The 21788-nt window shown below is 38.3% G+C and overlaps 1 protein-coding gene across 2 annotated transcripts in view; it reads left to right on the forward strand.

The window, feature by feature from the left end:
* The first annotated feature begins 11765 nt into the window (after positions 1-11765).
* Positions 11766-21788, forward strand: part of CDH12 (cadherin 12) — a 155693-nt gene continuing 145670 nt past the window's right edge. For both annotated transcript variants that reach the window (XM_075052482.1, XM_075052483.1), the window contains exon 1: positions 11766-11996. In XM_075052482.1, coding sequence (XP_074908583.1) covers positions 11766-11996 — 231 coding nt within the window. The remainder of the gene's footprint in view (positions 11997-21788) is intronic.

Below are 21788 nucleotides of genomic sequence, written 5' to 3' on the forward strand. Positions count from 1 at the left end.
CTTCTATAATGAGGTGACTAGCGTGGGGGATGAGGGGAGAGTAGTGGATGTTGTTTACCTTGACTTTAAAATGGCTTTTCACACTGTCTGGCAAACATCCTCATAGAAAAGCTGATGAAGTAGAGATTAGATAAGCAGACAATGAGGTGGATCAAAAACTTACAGAATGGCCAGAGCATTGGAACAGGTTGCCCTGAGAGGTTGTGGAGTCTCTGTCTGTGGAGAAATTCAAAACCCAACTGGACATGGTCGTGGGCAACCTGCTGTAGCTGACCCTGATTGAGCTGGGGGTTGGACTAGATGGACTCCAGAAGTCCCTTCCAGCCTCAACCATCCTGTGTTTCTGTGATTCTGTGATGAGCAGAACCACACAGCGGGTCACACTCGACCACACATCAGAAGTTACATTGGGGGGAAATATGTGTTTATTTCCACCAAATAGCTCCCTCTGGGGTTTCTTAGTGCAGAGTATTAGCCTCCATTTCTACCTGGACAAAATGTGTATCTCTTTGGGCTGTGTCCTCTAGTAAGGTTAATTCACTCATTTTAGGGAAGTATTTGATTTAGGTTGCTCCAGACTATATGTGTCAATCTTTTTACCTTGAGGCCTGAAGGTATTTTTTTAGTACAATAGGACTGTGCCCTTAGCGGTTACTATATATCTGATTGATTGGCTGCAGTCTATAATACTGCAGGTATGACATTATCCTCTCTCCATAATGCTGTTCTTTGTGAGTTCAGCTGAGGTGCAATTTCATCAGGGACTATTTCAGCACTTTGTTTCACTGAGCTTAACCTTAAAAAGGCATTATCGATTTCCTATCTAAACCACAGTTTTGCAAACTGCAGTAACCAGACAAATTTATGCTTATTATAAAAAATAGAAGAAATATATGCAATAAACAAGCTGCTCATTACATGTCTTGAACTAAGTTATATAAATCATAAACCACCTATCCACTATACAGTTGCATTTTTACTGTAGCATGGAGGGAGCTTAGGCAAAAGTAGGGGAAAAACTTTGCTTAAATTGCAAACACAAAAGAAAAACAAACCACTGCCTTTTATGAAGATTGAGGATATTGGGTGTAATAGTTTTTGAAAATATGTGCTTTATTTTAGTTAATACTGTTTTATCTGTGTATTAAAAAAATTCAAAGCAGGATGTCAGGGGAGAAGCATAATAAGGTGATATGGTTTCTATTCTAAGTTAAATCAGTGCTAACTGAAAGTCGTGTATGACTCTTTTGGACATTTTTGTTTCAAAAAAAAAGTGGTTTTGAAATTGTAAATAAGCTTTCAAACATTGATGAGATTTTGCGTTTCACAATGTTGTCTATTTCCTGTATTTTTTGTGATGCTGGGAGATGGGGCATGTTTGTACAAACAAGAAAACAGAGACAAAAGGATACTTGCCTTTAGTTTCTTAAATTAAACCAGATACTTACATGACTGAAATTATGAAAATATATTCACACCAGTTAATAGAGACCCACTTGTGTACCATATGGGGAAAAAGGGGGTCAGTGAGAGGAAGCCTCCAATATTTTATGTTGCTCAGTGTGAGTGTTATACAGATGACAAGACCTGTCGCTCTTCTAATATATTATTTTCTCATCCTTTTAATTTAAAATTTAGAAGGCTAGGAAAGAATCTGAAAGGAAGATTATTTTCACAAATAAGATTTGCATTTATTTCTCTGGACAAGACAGATAAGGCTGCAGTAGTAAGTGTCACTGAAATGAGCCCTCTATTTCTTCCTGCACCACCTCATCTATTGTCTGCGTTGGGCCATAATTACTGAAATTCACAGCAGGCATCTGTTATAAAATTAGTCAATTCATTAGTCTTGAATTTGGGAAATGAACAATCACACACGAGAGACATGAGGATTTATAAAGATGGAAGTCAGGCAAGAATATTGCTTTATCTTTTTGAGAGACTGTACACAAAATGCCTTGTGGTTGCTTTTAACATCTCTGAGTTGAATCACTGACTTAGGTTGGGAACACTTCCACATTGACTGGAGAGTGGAAGGTTTTGCTTGAGTGAAAGTTTTTTTGAGAAGACACTAGCTATTCACAGATAGCTCTGATACTTGGTGAGTTTTCATGAAACACATCTGGTTCTGAACAACAAAACCCAAATGAAGATTACTTTGGCTGAAGTTATTTCTAGGCAGCTGTACTCTGCAGTTAGAATAGTTGTTGGTGGGCTGAGAGTCTGCCTCAGTTGCTGTAATGACCTTATATTCCCATGCTGTAATGGTGGGGAAAACAAAGAAAACTGTTTTAAAGAATAGAAATAGAAGCTCTAGAGTTACTGTTTCTGATGTTTTAAAACCCATGAAGGATCTTTTTTTGTTAGTTCATCAATGATCACAGAAGAGACATAGGCCCACTACAACTGCTGGTCCTAACGGCGTATGTAGGTAGGGTGAGAAAAGTCAAAACAAGTTGTGAAAAGAGATAAATTACTAAGCATAAGGTTTACTGAGTATTGGAGTAAGCCCTGTGTAAACTAGGTGATTCCAGAATATTGAGAGGTCTGAGCTGACTGTTCTCACAGTTAAGAAAATTGATGGCTTATCTCTCAGTCCTGTTGTCTCTGGTACTACCTGTTAATATTCACAAGATTAATGGCTTGAAACTTGCTGGGCAAAACTGCCGTCATTTTTTCCTCAGGAGGGTACCGTCCTCTGAAATTACATAATTCAGTACTGTTAGCACAAATCTATTAACCTTTCAGAAGACCAAAAATGTAACAGTTGGGCTGAAAGTCGAGCTATGGATTTCCATAATCTATTATGGAAAGGAATATTAAGGATAAATACTTCTTAATACTATGGTGAGGGAGACAGAGACATTTAAATTTATTTTATCCAAATTGCAATACTTGGCAATAGGAGCCATAATTTTAATTTTAAGTATCTAAGGTTATACACCGAGTTTGTATTAATCAATAATTGTGCCATTATATATATACAGTATACAAACAAATGCCTGCAAGGACTCATTTAAAAATATCTACCTTGAGTTAGTTTTGTAATTTAGTATATTTATGTAGTCCTTCTAGCACAAGAAACAATAACGGATAGTATCAAATTTATTATAATCAGAGTCTGACCAACAGCAGAAAGTCTTTCAATAATGGGATCTTAACTAAAGTATGTTTGCAATCTGAAGTAATTGATAGAATTCTTGACAGGTTGGGAAAAACAGAAATGCCTTAAGGAATAACAAAATGGTATGTTATAGACCACATTAAAATGTGCTCACATTCATTTCAGTATCCTGTGTTACTTAAAAAATTATAAATATATTTGAGTTGCAGCCGGAGATTTGTCAGTTCTTCCCTTACATATATTGCTAATGTGTTGAAAGGTTTTGATTCATTTGCCTTTCTCTCCTTTCCCCCATCTCAGGGTATTCATTCAAAAAAAACCATAGAAGGACAGTAGAATGAAGAATGGTTTCCTGGCTGTCCATGCTTTAGCATTGACATTGACAGATTCCTACCAGAAATGAAAATGTTTGTAATTTATCAAAAATAAAGATTCTAGATCATTGACAAAGTAGGTATAGATTCACCATAGTACTTTGCTGAGACAAGACCAACATAACATGATACAAGACAGAATAAAAATAAAATTGATGATGTTACTTCATCATCTGACCATCTTCCTAAAGTAAAGGAAACTTTGTGCTAAGACAGTTTGTTTCTTAATTTCAACCAATGATTAAACTGTAGAGCTGTGTTGCGTATTTACAGAGCAGTACTGGCCTGGATTTGAATCTCACCAAACTAAAAATTAATTTTTAATCTGTAGTGCAAATTTCATTTTACCTGAGTTAACTTTCAAAAGTTCAGTGAACTGTGGAGCCTTTCACATTGACTGATTTTTATCATGAAAGATTCAGTCTTTTTTTTTAGAAAAAAAATTATCTCCCTGATATTCTTATGGATGTTTGTGAGCTAGACATGATAATTTCCCATGTAGAGGATGATGTCTCAGAGGCTTATATTTAGTCATAAATGATCTCCTGTAAGTATTGCTAATGATGACAGAGCTGACACAATACTTATAAATAGTTGCATATAGAACCAGTTTATGGTTTTGCAGTCACAAAGAATATTTTTATATTGCTTTTTGTCATTACTTTTTCTGTAACCCTCAGCATTGTACAGCTATGCTTTTTTGGAATTATGTATCATTTGACTGTGTTATGTTACCAAACTCTCTTAAGTAATCACTTTTTTATATGCTGAAATGCAATTATTAAAGCATGTCTGTGGAGCTATAATAGTTTTATTACTGTAGTGCTTAGAAATGCCAAACATAATTAGACTCCTCTTCAATGTTAGGCACTTCATAAATATGTTTATTGGACACTGGTATAGTATATCACATATTTTTTGTGCTGTAATATATCTTTGTGGCAACCTTCCTATGAATGTGCTACAAGGGCAGTCATACTCGAAGATCAGGGACATCATTCTTATCTCACTTTGGTTTTATGCCAGTAAAAACTCAATAAGTATTCCAGATCCATATTAGTATCACTCCTGATACCTATAGGCATAACTGACACTAGAATTGAACTCTTAACTCAGTATAGAAAATCAGCTCTGCAAATAACCAGTGAATAGAGAGAGGGGGTGTCTTTGGCAGTCAAATCCAAAAATCATAGCCTTAATCAAACTCATATTTTTCTTGCCAAGTTGAATAATTAGTAACTTTCTATCAAGCAAAATATTTGACATGAAATACTAGAATTTGGGGGCTTTTGTAATAGAATTTAACAAAAGGAGAGCTAAAGTCACCTTATTGCAGGAGAAAGGTGGTCATCTGCTTGTTGTCCAGTAGTTCAGTCAGTACAGTTCTCCAGATGGTGACAATTATCTTCCAGAAATACCAAGATTCATCTTCCATTTGTGCATTTTCTACCTATATTTCTCCCATTTTATCAGAGTGCTCTCATCACTAAGCTACAGAACATTTGGGGTTGGCATAGGGTATTGGGTTTCTGTTCCTCCTGTTCATCATCAACTTCATGTTAACAACAACTAAAGTAGGGAGTGAGATTCAGGTGTTCAACTTCATGAGGGATCAATCTGTATAACTAGAGAGCCATTCTAGGTTTCTGTGCTGGTTTTGGCTGGGGTAGAGTTAATTTTCTTCAAAGTAGCTGGTATGGGGCTGTGGTTTGGATTTGTGCTGGAAACAGTGTTGATAACACAGGGATGGTTTGGTTATCGCTGAGCAGTGCTTACAGAGTGAAGGGCTTTTCTGCTTCTCACCCCACCCCACCAGCGAGGAGGCTGGGGGGGGCCACAAGAAGTAGAAACACTGATTTTTTTTCTACCCCATGAGAGTTACCTGGGATGGATTCCAGATGTTACACTTGCCAAATGGGGTTTGTGGCTGCAGAGGTGGGATGTGCTCAGTCACTCTGTTGAAACTCTTCCGACTTGTAGGATGGAGAGATTGAGAATTACTCTCCTTGGTAGTTTGAGGTTTCTAATCTGTTTGCTTGTAATCTCCTTCCTGGCTCCCATTTTGATGTTAGCAAGTAGTTCTTACCCTAACTAAAAAAGACAAGGTGGAAAAAAGGTGGAAAAGAGGAAGAATTACTGTTATTTCCAAAGTGTCTAGATAGGTTGTGAAGCTCAAGAAAGTCAAACTCACAAAAAGATATGGACATCTAGAGTCCAATCAAATGGGAATTCTTTAACTAAATACCTTTGAGAATATTAGCCTAACTGATTTGCCTAAGGTCAGAGAAAGAAAACGTATCAAGGTGAGAGATGAACTGAGGTTTTCCATATCCTTTTACTGTTCCTTTAACCACAAGATATATCATCTCAAATGCTTTAGCAGTTAATTTTAATAGATACTGGCAGCATAGACTTTTTTCCTCTTGTTGTATTTTCTTATTTCAAGATATTGCAGAGAAGCGAGGTTAGACGGTCAGCTATTACACCATATCCACAGTTATAGATCTTAGCTGGCTTTCCATCTGTCATGGATCAACCATTTTACAGTACTGCCAAGTTTTTTCAAACCTCTTTACGGGTAAGAAGATGGTTGCTCTACATTAGCTGTTGTTTCACATAAGCAAAAGCATTTTCTATGCTGATAGATTTATGATCAAGGTGGCTGCAGAAATGTTCCCACCATTAGTGCATAATGGATACCTTGTCAGTAAGCAATTTGCCTCCATTCATGGGGGTGCAATTATCAGCTTAGCTGGACCGAAGACAGGTTTGAGTGCTTCATGGAGCTTTGGTGTTTCTTGCTTGTCTGCATGCGACAGTAGCACATCTGCGCTCTGATCCAAGTAGGTGCTTCATACAGGTCTGCACTGGTTTTGGCTGGGATAGAGTTAATCATCTTCATAGTAGCTGGTATGGTGCTGTGGTTTGGATTTGTGCTGGAAACAGTGTTGATAACACGGGGATATTTTGGTTATTGCTGAGCAGACCTTACACGGAGCCAAGGGCTGTTCTACTTCTCCCCCCACCCCACCAGCGAGGAGGCTGGGGGGGCACAAGGAGTTGGGAGGGGACACAGCCGGGACAGCTGACCCCAACGGACCCAAGGGGTATTCCAGGCCACAGGACGTCATGCGCAGCATATAGAGCTGGGGGAAGAAGGAGGAAGGGGAGGACGTTGGGAGTTACGGCATTTGTCTTCCCACGTAACTGTTATGCGTGCTGGAGCCCTGCTTTCCTGGAGGTGGCCTGCCCATGGGAAGTAGTGAATGAACTTCTTATCTTGCTTTACCTACACACACAGCTTTTGCTTTCCCTATTAAACTGTCTTTTTCTCAACCCACAAGATTTCTCACTTTTACCCTTCTCATTTTCTCCCCGTCCCACCCCAGAGGGGAGTGAGTGAGCGGCTGCGTGGGGCTGAGCTGCCTGCTGGGGTTAAGCCAAGACAAGATCAAAGATCATTTAGAGATTCCTTTCAAAGACTTCTCTAAATCAGGCCTTACGTGCATAAAAGTGATTGCAGGGGATGTACGGCTCTCCTCTTTATAAGGGATAACCTTTGCCAAGTTCGGTGAGGTGATTTGTGTCTGCAGTGGCAAGGCTCCCTTTGATTAAGGGTTATTGCAGCAGTAATGGCATGCATCAGTTTTGCTATTCTGAAAACATTCCTTTGCTCAGGCTGTTCAGATTAATGGCAGTATAATCCAGGTCAGTATCAAAATTCTTGCAGGAGCACCATTTATACTGTATTTTGTTATTCTCAATAAATAATCTTAGTAGTGATCTTTAGTTCATCGTTTGCATTTCATGAGTTTCTAAGCCTGCAGTTTTGGGGACAGAGTAAATAGGATCAAGATTTCTTAATTATTGTGTTTTAACAGATTGTCCATGCTTGCTGCTGGGTCACTTCGCTTTCAAACTAGGGAAATGAATAAATGTAATCTTAGTGTATAAAAGCATGCGTGGGGGTAAGTTCATACAGGCTCTCCCTCTGTGGCTCTCTTTATGGGTTAATTAAGTCATGCATAATGGTACTTAAATCCATATAAGATAGCCTGGAGAAATGCCTACCAACAGCTAATCTTGAAAAAAAGCAAGATCTAAGTAAAATCTGGCCTTCTGTACTTTCATATTGTACGGGGAAGAGAAGCATTGAGGGTGCATGTCTGTGCACAACTTTCTAAGTATCTCGTTATGAGCATCAGAGGAGATAATTCCTTAAAAAATTTATGAAATATGGCTAAATGTTCTGACTGGGTTTCTAAATCCTTACCTCCTAGCCCTCATAGCAGTTTTCCAGGCAGAGTTATATAAGGGTGCAAGATTTAAATGTCTAATGAGCATATGGCAACTTAAAAACAGTGAGACAGGTTTAGGCATCCTGGCTGGAAGACTAACACATAGCTTAAAAAGAAAATGCGAAACAATAAACACAGACTAAAAGAAAATCAATCTTAGCCTTTGAATTGCTGTACAAGTTCCAGCTGTGTTATTAAATATATTCTATCAGGCTTCCTCCAAAGCCAGCAATGAAATGCCGGGGAAGAGGAGGTGGTGGTGGGAGACCCTCTGCCTCCGTTTCTTACTGCTCAAGCGTTATGCAGCGGCAAGCTGGAGGGGTTCTCCTGAATGCCGAAGTACTGGACTCTCAAATATTGGCCTTCTAATTGTTGGGCTTTAAATTAAAAAAAAAAAGAAAATTCTTCACGTGAACACTTGTACAGCTGATGAGGGCATCTGTGCTGCCATCCTGTACTGCAACACCTATTAGCCTCCCATTTTTCTCTGACCCTCCCATTCATCAGCTTTTTGAAGCTGTAGGGAATGAAGCAAGCGCTGGCGTTGCTCTTCCGTGACTGCAGCGTGCGTTCTGGAGGGCAGTCCGGGAGACCGACAGAGAAGGGGTTAAAGTGCTCTGTGTTTTGCACTTGGTTACTAACCGTCCAGCCAAGGGGGAATTGTTCTCCTTTCACTGAAGTCCTTCAATCTCTTTGCATTACTTTTGGTGCTGTATAACATTTTAAAAGCTCCCTGACTGACAGACATGGCCGGAGGCAGAGCTCTGCTGGGAGAACTGTAATGTACAGAGCCTCCTCAGCAAAGAGCAGTGGTATAGCAGTTAAATTGAATACAGCGTGATTTTGGGGTTTATGAAGCAGTGCAGACTATCCCACCACTTTTTCATGTTGTTTATTTCCAGCTCACATCTATGGCTGGGCAATTCAAAAGGATACTTTGAGTTCTTTGTTTGATTTTTTTTTTTTTGCTATGTTTCATGGTTACTATGATTTTGCCATAAAAACTAGGCATGAACCCTGCAACTGTGGGTCAAGAGAAGTACAGGAGTTTGGAATTCTTGGAACTGAATTATGGATGAACACAGTCTGAAGCTGGTGTTATATACCGTTGAATGCGTTGAAGAGAGAAGCACAAAAAGTCACGTGAACTGTTAAGTAAAACAAGCTGTTAATAGAAATGCATACCAAATAAACTGAGTGCAGTTCTCTAGTGTGGTAGAGTCCTGCCTTAAAGTTTTTTTGCTGGAATAAAATCCATAGAATAAAAATGGTACTGCAGGTGGGAAGTTTGTACCCATTGTCCCTAAGAATATTTTGCTCTAGATGAAAAAAATGGAAATGTCTTGAGCACAACTTAGAACTATTTTTTTAAGGATCATGCGCAGGTAGGAGTTCTTCTCTCATTTTTAATCCTTTCTGAAGCTAGAATTAAAACACTCACTCGCACTGGATACCTTTTCACCACATTTTTTACTGACTTTTTTATTAAGACCTAAACCATAGCCTTTCTAATCAGAACAGAAAATCTTGCCCTAAATTTAGAATGGGAAGTGCAGTTATTTTTCTAGGGTGGTTTTTCTCTTCAAAACTTGTTAGATTTTCCTGGCTCCCAGTTATAAATCCTTTCTATTTAGATACTTTAGCATGTACCCAACAAATAAGAATTTCTATGTTATTTATTGTTATGGATAGTAATAATATTATTCATAAGGAAAATATAACCTTTGGCAGTGTTTGAAAATGAAATATATATGTGGTTAGGTACTTTACTTTTCTGAGGTCCATATCGCCTCATTGATTTTTAAGTAGAACTCTTTATTGATTTGGTAGAAACTTCTGCTTAAAAATCAATGACACAATATGGCCCTAACAAAGTGGTGAATTCCATAGTGATATAAATTGTATTTTTGTTTTTAAAATGTAAAATGCATCCATCTTAAATCCTACAAGCAGTATTTCTTGTACCTGACAACCAGCAGACCATAGAGTAGGCTGGCACTTCTTTCCTAGGTTGCAGGTCTTAATGAGACAAGATTATTAGTTTATTCTTTAGTCTTCAATCCACAGTGGGATTTAAAATTTGTTAGCATAGAACTGTGGTTTATGGAAATGTTAGTTATCAGAAAACAGCTTCGATCCCCTTCTATTCAAGGTAGTACAACATGCAGCCTGCCAGTCATCCGCCCCTAACGAAGAGCAGCCACGGAAGGGAGAGTGTATGTGTTAAACAGATGTCCTGGGCCCCATGAAAGTGTGAGGGTTCAGTTTTAACCTGCATCAGGGCCAGCATAGGCAAGGATAGCTTCATGAAAGCCATTAAGCCATTCTCTCTATTAAAAGAAAGATCAATCGCTTGGAAGAGTGGGGAAAAATAAACGCTGAAGTCTTCATGTTGCCTCAGTACTTACTGCTGCCCACCTGCAAATGAATGTAGATCGTGGGTGGTTGTTTATTGTCTAATTCTAGAATAACTCCATTTGTTTCAGCATGGATTCAATAGCTTTAGCAGTCTTCACGGTGTCTTTACTGGGGGCTGGGTCACAGCATGTTTAGGTGATGTGAGTGCTCATTTTCACCAGCTTTTATTGCTGCTGAATTTGGTGCAAAGTTGCAAATGACAGCTAGAGCTACATTTTATTGAACTTGTTTCATATGCCATAATATTTAAATATTTACATCCCTAATATTTAAACATTTACATCCTTTAGCACTGTCATCTTATTAATTGCAGACAATGAATCAGACCATTTCATAAATACAAAAAGAAAGCACCTCTGTTAATTATACTGTGGTTAGAAAACACAGTATATTTTCCTATCCGTCTTTCTGTTAAAATGGTCTGTGCTGGTATAAACAGAGCAATGTGAGAGCATAACAATTCCTTTAGGTTCTTTTTTTTTTCTTCTTTGCTGATGGCATTTGGCTGCTACAAGGATCACCACAGTTTTAATTGTCACCTTGATGTGATAGTTCTGTCTCAGCCCTGTAGCTAGTTAGCACTGATTTATTTTTAATCTGTGTACCTGGCATTTGTCAGTATAAATGAGTATCATTGCCTGATCTTACTGGCTTCTGTGTTGTTTCATTTTCTACGCTGACTGCAGTTCTACCATTTTCTCCAGATATCAGGACTGCATTTTTTTAGTGCACTTTACAGTAGTCCTGAAGAACAACACGGCTATCATTTTGATACAAGGCTTGTTGTGAGAAGAGAATGCCAGTCACAGGCTTCCTATTGTGTGTTGGTGGCTTTGTGGTATTTAACTGTATAGGCACTATTTCCCATTTTTTTATTTCCCGTGGAATTCATACAAATCTATCCTCCAGAGCCCAAGGTTCAGTAAAACTTTGTCCAAGTCCACCCACAGACAGAAGGGGATGCTTCTGGCAGAGACAAGCAAAGCATTCCTGCTCTGGACAGTAGGACTCGAGAGTGGGTGCTCTCTTCTCCAATATTTTCTGTGTAAATCCAGCACGAATATTTTAGACATCACTGACGGGTAACGGTTTTGTCCGGTAACTGGGTCATAAAGCAAAGGCTATGGGCCTGTCCTCAGACAGACACAAAGGTAATGCTAAGCAGAGCAAGAATAAGCTATTCCTGTAATAACTGTACAATGTTCTAGAGCAGCTCAGTGCTACAATCAAAATAGCAATCTCTTTTAAAACTGTGATTCCTAATCTTTTTCTCTGTCTCTGGAAACTAACTAGGTGTGAGAATTTTGATGAACGCTTCAATGTAATTTTATGTAATTTGATGTTGCCATGTAAATCTCTTTTATAGGTCCCTTTAGATGGAATTTAATGCGGCAAAAACCTTGTCATCAGAAGGATTAATGCCTGCATTAGCATTTCTGCAATAAAATCAGAAGCTAAGTGGTGGAGGCCACAGACACCTCAAACCTGGATTCCTCTGCTCTGCATTAAGTGCTGGAGTTTTTATTACTTGCTGTAGGGAAGCCGTTGCCAATGCTTACAAGGAACTGCTTATCCCTGCTTCTCTGGGTCCTGTTTGATGGAGGTCTCCTAACGCCACTGCATCCACAGCCGCAACAGACTTTAGAAGCAGAGCCAAGAGAAAATGTTGTCCCAGTGCCAGGGAGGAGGTCATCTGCCCAGCGAGTCAAGCGAGGCTGGGTGTGGAATCAATTTTTTGTGCTGGAGGAGTACATGGGCTCTGAACCTCAGTATGTGGGAAAGGTAATTTTTTACTCTTTCTTTAAAAGTTGAAATGACACAGACAAATAGTGAAATGTGCTATAAATGTGTACCTGTTTCTGGTGGGGCAAATCTTCAACTGACAGTAGTTCCCCCTGTTCACCCCCTTCACCGTTCAGCCTCTCATATAGCCATTATAGATGTTACTATTCTTTTTAGTGCACAAGTTTATAACATTTACTTTTTATCTTTGTGTGTTTGTCTTATTTCCTTATCCTTGGCTTTGGAGTGAAACAAAGCCACTGTGAGTTCTGAGATAAGTTTGTGGCGCACGACTAACTTTAATTGAATCTACTGTAATAGCATACTTGATTTGTAGCAACAAATGTCAGACAGATATCGGAGATAAGACTTAAACCAGAAATCTCTAGCCCAGAATGCACAGTCATTTCTGTGATTGGTATGGTTACCCCAAGTCAGTTTTCAGCTAACGAAGATACTTGCTTTTTGCTCTGTAATCTTATGCCTCGGTATCATTTGCTTTTATTTCTGATTGTTCAGATTATTTTCAAGTATTTCGAATATGTTTTATTGCTTCATAATTCAAACTCTTGCATTATAGCTATTATACCCTGTGTGCAGACATGCACACTCACACATGCAGACAGTTTATGCAAGTCTCTCATTATACGAACATGGGTTTTGTAATAGGGGGTAAGTAATTTTATAGCCAACTGTTCAAGGGGTGTGGGGGGTGAATTTAGATAATAGAATTTTCAGAAAGAAAAGCTGAAACGACCTGAAAAAAATAGTAGCACAGTATATAATTGGTTGCTATGTATAATTTCCCGTTTAAGCAAAGGCCCTTACTCAAATGAAAATAGGAGGTCAGGGATTCATTTTCTGGGCCCCAAATGCCACTTCCCTAGACAGTGAGGTTCAAATTCACCTACCATAAAAATGAGGCATCACACTTCGGTTTTTACTTTAATACCATGCTTTAACTTTTTTTAATGTAAAAGCTGAGAATGTGGTGCTTTTTTCTAAATATAAATAAAATTCACAGAAAACTAATTTTCCTTCCTAGCCCTCCAGGAAACTATTCTGAGTAGAGGATGTATAAATAAAACAGCAAAAGACTACATGTTGTTTGCTAGATGATTTGACAAACCAGCCAAAAATGTACTTAGATATTACACATGTAGGCATTAGTGTTAAGCACTAAAACTTACTAGTCAAAACAATTTACAAAGCAGTATGTTTATATCACAAAGATAATGAGTTTGTTTTACAGTCTGAAGAGAGGGGGATCACATAATGAAAAATTACACCTTTGTGACACCCAGTTGATACAAATTACACTTTCTCTAAGACATATCTTTCTTCCGGCCACTCGCTAAAGATACAAATGAGGACTGTAATCACATTTGATGCTGTAGCACAGGCAACGTGATTGCTGTGCTTTTACCTCAGAAGTCAGGGATGTTATTGCTGCACCACTGTAATTCTTTGGTCTTTATTCCTTTATGTAAGATAGTCTGGGTAGTCATTTAAGGACAGTTCTAAGCTGCCAAAATAATATTAATTTTGCACAAAATCGGCTATTATCAATACATTTGAATTTGAGCTTATAAGCAACTTCAGAACTAATGAGATATTTTCATCTGGAGTAATACTTATCACATCACAGATTTACCTGGCGTGTTCTTAACTCTTAAGACTTTTTTGAACTCTTGCAAGTTGCAGACACTTTTCAAAAATGAGAAAAGACCTAGTTGCAGTGTAGCACATGCAACAGTGATGTTTCTTGACAGGATATCATATACCACTGTTACCTAATAAATAAAATAAAAACCGGAAGGATCTTGGTGGTGAAAGACAAAATAATTAAGGGTGTTTAATTAGTAAATCAGTAACATCAGGTAAAAAAATCTGCTTCCAGAATAATGCAAGACATTCCAGGTGATCATTTTTTTCAACGATGTTTATTACCTGCCAAGCATCCTTTTGATGTTTAATACAACTTATTTTATCTATATTAACTATTTGCTTCAATACACCTGAAAAAAAGAACCTGCCAGTTTTTGGATAACTCTTCTTTGCCTAGTTTCTTTAAAAAACAAAACAACAACAGCAACAAAAAAACCAACAAGGTGGAATTGTTAGTGTCTTCCCCTTATTTTCCACAAAGCTCTCAAAGAAGGTAGAGCACTGCATGGGAGAAGTTCTTTAGAGAAATTGTGCTTTTAAATCCAGATAGTGAAAGCCATGCTTAATATAAATTTAAAGCATTGTCAACATACTGAAATACACTCAATAGTGGCTAATCAGTATCTTTAGACCTTATGTAATTTTTAAGGTATGAAATGCAATTGCGTTCTCGATTGGTTGCAGAAAAAAACTGGGTTTATATTTAGCATATATAATTTAGCATATATAAGTTAGCTTTATTCCAAATTCATATATTTTCAAAGTAATTCTTTTCATAATACTACTGTGCTATACTTTAAAATGATATTAAGTATGTGATAAAGTGCAGGATATTTCATGTGACCTAAAATCACAGGGTTTTAATCTTCTTCTTCCAGCCATGATAGCCGGACACAATACAGTGACATGTGCATTGGCATTTATATTACTTATTATAGAACTGCTGCACTAATAATGTCACAGTAATTTATAAGTAGGAGTTTAATGTGTCTGCTAAATCGGCTGACAATTTCACTAAACAGCTAGGGGTAACTAGTTAATTTTGGAAGCCACCTGTAAGAGAACACAGATTTACAGCAATAATGTCAGCTGTTATCAGCCAATGCACTTAATTCCTTTTATGTCTGTTTTTAAAAGACTATCTCTAGAAGTGTCAGGTTGCAAATCAAAATATAGTTTAGAAACTGCTGGGGATTAGTCTAGGTCACAGTTAGAGATCTTGAAATAGTGCTTCATGGTGACACGTTAAAAGCATTTAACCTGAATATTAACTCAAAGGTTGGAAATCCTCTGCTTGCATAATATGGAAGAGCCATGAAAATCCATCAGATTAGCAAGCAAAAGTCAGCCCCTTTAGTAGAGATCCATGTGAGCGGAGCCAGACTAAAAAGCTAAATTGGAATAGGGCGTTGCCACGTGACCCATGAAAACGGAAGGGGTGCTGGCAGGCGTGCTGTAAAATAAGGCTGGCTCGTGTTCTTTGCTGTGCTTTATGTGTTTTCCTGGTACTGTGAAGCTCCAGAAGGCCGGGCAAAACAGCACATGTGTGGATTAAGATAAAAAAGTTCATGATTCTTTTTTTCTGCCAAAGCTCAGTCCTCACCGAATGGTGACAGAAACCATCACAAAAATCTGACAGTATCAGATCCTCAAGCACGGCCGTGTCCCAACACAGTTTATAACCACTAACAAGGCAGCAGTTTTAATTGTCCATACGCAGGGGTAGCTCAGGGGGGTGCAACCCCAGCAGAACATTATAAATCTTGCCGTAACCTTTCTATATTGTGTTTCAATAGTGACATGCAGAGGCAGCATAATAAAATGAAAGTTCAAGAGAACAAAATAGACAAGAACAGTATAGGTTCTTCATTATCAAGATAATACTAACAAAAGTTTTTAGCTGTTACACGTGTAGCGTGCTTCCTTTTATGTATGTTAGTCTTTGCATTCGTAGTGTGTAAATGCATTACCCCTTTCTTGGGTTGTACACCTGCACAGTTGCTCTTAGTAAGGATTTTTGCTGGCTGTCCTCAAGCTTGCAGAGAGAGGCATGTGGCAGCTTGCAATGAACGCAGACTGGGTGCATGGGAAAAGATTGCAGAGTCCTCTTCCAGGTAATGGCCTTTTCTATTCTGTTTTCCAGTGTGCAAAACCCAAAATATTCTTGGCTTGCCAAATATTATCTTGATAATGAAGAACCTATATGTTTCACAACTTTTTGTTCTTTAAACCTCCGTTACATTATAGATGCTCACATACAAACTACTACAGGTATTTTTTTGTTATGAACCCCACCAGCTGCAAAATGTGATAGTCACGACTGCCCTACAGGGTACACGTAACAATATGGTATTTTTCATCTGACTCAGTCCTGAGAAATCGTCACCATCTTCAGAGGCTTCCCCATATATCAAGGCAGAAACAGTGCTGATTTAGAGGAAGCAGAGCTTCGTATCTGTGACCAGAACACAGTGTTTTTCTGAAACCTAGTAATTTATCCTCTGCATCTGAGATAGGAGCATAGAATTCGTTTATGCATTTTATAGTGGGTAGTTTTTAATATAAGGAAATTAATGTTGACCACCTTCCATCAGGCTTAAATCAACACCTCCTTCTGAATGCACACTCAGATTTTACATTTATTTTCCCTCTTGGGTGAGTGTCTGGATGACAGGGCAGTCTGTGAAGGAAATTTTGCATTGCTTGTGCAGAATCTGTTCTCAGACAAACAAATTTACAGTGCTGTGGCTATGCTTTTGGTGTTATTCACAAGTACTGAGTTAACTTGAAGAAAAAAATAAAATTAAAGGAAAAGAAATACATGCAGTGAATTTGAAAGCTACTGCCCTTTGAAGGAAAGAAAAACCCCAAACCTTAAGTCTCTGTTCATAACTGTACCTTGATTAATCTGATCTCTCATTTTTTATTATATTTCTACTGGATTTCTGCTAAGAGGGTCACAATAATATTTTGTTTAAAGCTGTCATAAAGGTTTTTCCTAGCTTATCAGATTCTATGCCCACAACCAAAGGAACAATGTTTGAGAGAGACCTGTATATCATTTCCATTAGACATTTGCACAGTGCTATCTTCAAGGAGATGAGAGTTGTTTCAGGGACCGTTGCAGTAATGTGTTAATTAACTCCCATGGTGCAGGACATCACAGTTGCTCATTTCTGGATGATTTTAATATGAAAGATCTTCCAAAAAGTCTTTATAAGAATGAGCTTGTTCAGTACATCTGTAACCCACAGGAATTCCTATACCCACCTCCGACTGCAGACATCACAGTGAAAGTCTTGTTGGGCCTTAGTGATCCTTAGATGATAATTTAAAACGTGATCAGGCATGATCATGTTAGCCTGGCTTACTAAGCTACTGACTGAATTTATACCATGCACATTTTCAAGTAAAAGCATTTTCACAATTTATTAGAGATAAGAAAATTGGTGAGGAGAAATGAAATAGTAAAAAAAAGTGTAAGAGCAATCAGAACTGGGGGCAGAACTCCGGACTTCTTATCTTGCTGTGTTGAGCTGAGACCTTTGTCTCTCTCATTTATGTCTGACTGGTGAAAAAAGTGATTACTTCAAAAGCTTTGCATCCTATATATTGCGTAAAGTATGTGAGACACAAAGCAATTTTGACAGCTGCACGTGGAAGTGTGAGAAGGCAGTGGAACCATGGAAACACAAACCCCCTATGAGCAAGTCAGACTTGGCATTCGGTGTTTACTTTTGCAAGCTTCTCTTTTTACAAGGTGTATAAAGACCTGGTTTTATTGTCACGTGTGGCAGAGGTGAGCAACGTACACACAACAAAATGTTTCCTATTGATCTAGTGGCTTCACTTTTCTATTGATTTACCTAGGTAGCTCATAGCAGGAAAATTAGAAGCAAAATCCTGATAGTAGCAACACCTCTTGCCCGTGGTCCTTGCTTTCATGAAAATTATATGAGGTATTTGGAGATGAAACAAAGATGAGAACTATGTTTTCATTCATTGCATGAGAGAGGAGAAGGAGTGAGTTCAGGATGAAGAGAGATCAAAATAAAAAGGAAGGATCAACTGCCTGAGCTGTAACCCACATTTTAGGGGATGTAAAAGGTTGTGGTCATTGTTCTGGACTGCTAAGGAGGTCACAGATTGAAATAGTTAAAACTCTGAAACTCAGCAGGCTGTATTGCCTGAGAATTCAGTGATCACGTAGGAGACGAAAGCCTGTGGAGACGGTCGTGTCAGCACGAAGTCCCCGGCTCGCGCAAGACGTCTGAACGCAGCTGCGTGGCCGGTGCTGATGGTGCTAGGATGTGTCTGGAGTTTATGGTGTCCACACAGATGGAGAAATACTGATGAGCTTGTAGAAATTAAACTGCTAAGGACAAGCCTTGTATCTATTGTAGTTTTATTTGGAAGGATTTTGTATAAATGGCTTCATCTGGGCAGGAGGTTCATTTGAACCGGGACATATGTGAAAAGATATCTTATAAAAAGATTTATAAAATGTTTTGAAGTACTTAGGGCAGATGGACAAACCAAAACATAGTAATCTCTTTTAATCCAAGTGAATTTGATGATTTTCAATTTGTTTAATCTAAATCTGAGTTTGGCTGAGAATTGCTGACTCACCTGGCAGCCTTGGACATCGCGTTTCCGATACTCAGATCAGACACAGGCATGTATTATGTATGTCAGCAACTCAAAACTGAGTTTATAACTAGCAAAACCTTAGATCATCAATTACAATTGAACTGAAGGAGAAACTGGTTGAGATGATGAGATCTCCTTTCTGGAGGAGCATCAGATTGTCAACTAAGAAATTAAATAGAATTTGCCAGATAGCAAAATGTGGAAAAGGATTAAATACCCGCAGCCATTCCTGTATCTGGGTAACAATATGTAAACCAAAGTAACAAGGAGATTCAGAAATGGAATAAAAGTTATGATTGCTGCAACATGTGAGGTGTTAAAAAACAAGGGGATAGCATAACACCTCACCCAAATATTTTGCTACAAAAATATAAATTCTCAGTAGGAAAAGGCAAATTATAGAAATCTTACTGAAAGAGTTGCTAAATTATAGGAGACTAGTTTAAAGCTCAGGATTTCATATCTATGAGACGGGTTGTTTTTTCAAAATGTGGACTTTTTTGTTTCTTTTTCTCATTTTGGAGGGATATGCTGATTTGGTATAAAAACACTATTTGCAAAAAAAATTAGAACAGCAAGTTTCAAAAATTTAAATTTATAAAATTGTTTTCATAATTCCACTTAAATTTAAAAAAAAAGATGTTAAAATGTGAATACATCATTTAAATTCATTGTTTTAATAAAATACACAGAATTGTTTACATTTTATGAAAACAGTATGAAAAATCACGACTGAAATTCAAAAGCAATGTATAAGTATAAAATAAAATTTATTAACAAAATTCAAACTTTTTTTTTTTAAATGAAGTGCTACAAATCCTGAAAGAAAAACATTTTCCCAGCAAGAATCAATGAATTATTAGTTAAGCATGCTCCTCGAGAAAAAGAAAGAAAATTTTCCAATCAGGTGTCTAGCACCAACCTATAGGAGAAGCTAGAGAATATAGAAGATTATCCCATTTTCCACCACTGCAGCTAATACCCTTGTACACAAGTCACAAACAGAAACGGAGCTGATTGGGCTCGGCAGTCTCGTCAGGTGCTGCCGGTACCTCTAGCGCGGTTTGTGAGGCTGGGCCCTGAGAGTCTTTTCACGGCGACGTCCGCAGGCGCGACCCCGCTGTGCTGCTGGGCTGTACGTGTCAAAGCAGAGTTTGTGACTCTGACCTGACACGGAGAGCAACGCACTCGGGGCAGGTATTGGGTTTTTGGCACGTACCTTTTCTCTCTCCCTCACCCACCTCCATGTCCCGGCGGCTGTAAAAGACCTGTCGCTCTTCTCCCTCTAGAGAAAACCATCCCCTGAGCCTTCTTTCTGTCTCGCTGTACCTGACATCCACTCTGCTGCAAAAGCTACAGTTACTTTACTCCTTACAGAGGCTCTGTTACATATCCAATTAAATTCTGAGCAATGAACCCAGCTTATAGTTAAATTGAACTCCGCAGCTTCTTTTCTGATATGAAATAGACCTTGTGTACCCCAAAGCTTGCTTACATTTTCCACGTGTTGGTGGAAGCCTAATGAAAGGATCTGCTTTCATAAATGATCCTTGTGTTTGCTACATCATAATTTATATGTAAATCAGATTAGATTACATTTTTGCCACCTGGAAAAAAAAAAACATGCAAAAAACCCAACATGAATGAAAAGTCAAAAAAGGTCTTAACAACGAAAAGTGCAATGTGACAAGACTAAAACTGAGGAAGTAACATTACATAAAAATAAACAAATATTATTCAGATGTTCCAGTAGTGGAAAATATTTTTGTTGTAGGAACGCTACTGCATAGTTCCCTCTCTGTTGCCACTTGCTCCTGAACATTTACACAATCTAAATACAGATTATAAAATCCCAAATAATCCAATAATGTTGTAGAGTCACTCACAAAGTAGAGATTGTGCTGTTTCTAAGGGTAGAAAATGATGTCAAGCATAAAAACAATCTGGCTGAAAATTGTCCTTTTTTCCCCAGGATTATTTTTAAACCCTGATAAATTCCTTCGTTTAGTTCACTGTGTGGTACCAGAAACAAGTGTTCTGTGACCTCTGCATGGCAGTGATATATACGTTGTAGTGCTATGTAGGCAAGAGAAGATGACTGAGGAGAAAGGCGCTTAAGTCGACACTGCTGGGTGGCATTTCTCTCCCCCACCCAGCCCGGGGGCTGATAGCTCATGGATGGTGAAAAAGGGAGGAGAAAAGCTGAAAGACGGAGTAATTAGTGAAGAAAATCTCCACCCGCATTGACACAGGCTGAAAGTAAACCTAAAATAGTTTTAATTATAGTTGCTAGGTTAAATTTAATTTTCTTCTGAGGAAGGTTTTGTTTCATAAATACATGTAAGAAAAAAACCCACCCTGTTGATTCTTGCTGCACTACAAAATATTAAAAGGGCAGGAGAAAAGCAGGTTAAAATAGAATAGATGGAATAAGATTTAGAGAAATACTCAAGAAGTAAGATAGCAAGAGAGAGCAGTTTTATGCAAATTCAGAAATTGTAGCAATAAAGGCGCAGACAGACAGTAATGGAAGCAGTCGAGATCCTGGGCCTTTTAGAACTGGCGAGACTCCGGGCGCTGCAGCAGGAAAGCGGGATGCAGAGGGTGCCCCGTCCATGACATCACAGTGTGTCACCTCTTCTTCGCTGCACTAACATTTTCCATCAGCTAGTTAAACGATGACTTTTTTCTTCCCCTAGGTGCACATGCCTGCACTTCAGTGCATTCTGAAATTATTGGCTCCAGTGATAGTAGCCAAAATGTCATGGATTGAGCCATGGCAGTGTTAGCTTAAATAGCAAAAAATGCTTCAGAAGTATAATGGGTTTTGTCTAAACAGCTGTGTGCAGTAGTTATTCTTGTATTTACAACTACAGAAAGAAGTGTGTGTGGAGAGCAAAGCCAAGCTTGGAAAAAAGCTCCTGTCTTCTTGCACCAGCTTTAGTTACACAGATTGTTCCCTTATGTACATTGTATTTATTTTAACTGTCAGTCCCTGAACATGTAAGCTAGAGTTATTATTGATACTGTTGAACTAGTGTCATTACAACCTTGCTACTGCTTGCTAAAAAAAATAGATTTTTAGTAACAGATGGATTATTCTCTCCTAGTGTCATGAAAATACTTAACTGATCACTGAAAAAAATATTACTATGTTTCATCCTGGACATCCTGGATAGTCAGTGTCAGTAAGGATTTAGGCTGGGGCCTATGTTGTTTAACAAGATCATAAATGATGTGGGAAGGTGTGTGAATATCCAGGTGACAGTGTTTGCTGTTCATATTAAGCTATTGAAGTTAGTAAATACAAAGGCTGAATGGGAAAAATGGGAGAAGGACCTTATGAAACAGGATTAAAATCAGAGATGAAATTTGAAATAAAGTGATACATCCTAGGGAAGGAGGGGAATAATTCTAACTTCATTAACAAAATGTTGTGCTCTGAGGAAACCATAATCTCTCTCAAATGAGATC

This window comes from Buteo buteo, chromosome 20 (genome assembly GCF_964188355.1).
Source record: "Buteo buteo chromosome 20, bButBut1.hap1.1, whole genome shotgun sequence".
Taxonomy (NCBI): Eukaryota; Metazoa; Chordata; class Aves; order Accipitriformes; family Accipitridae; genus Buteo; species Buteo buteo.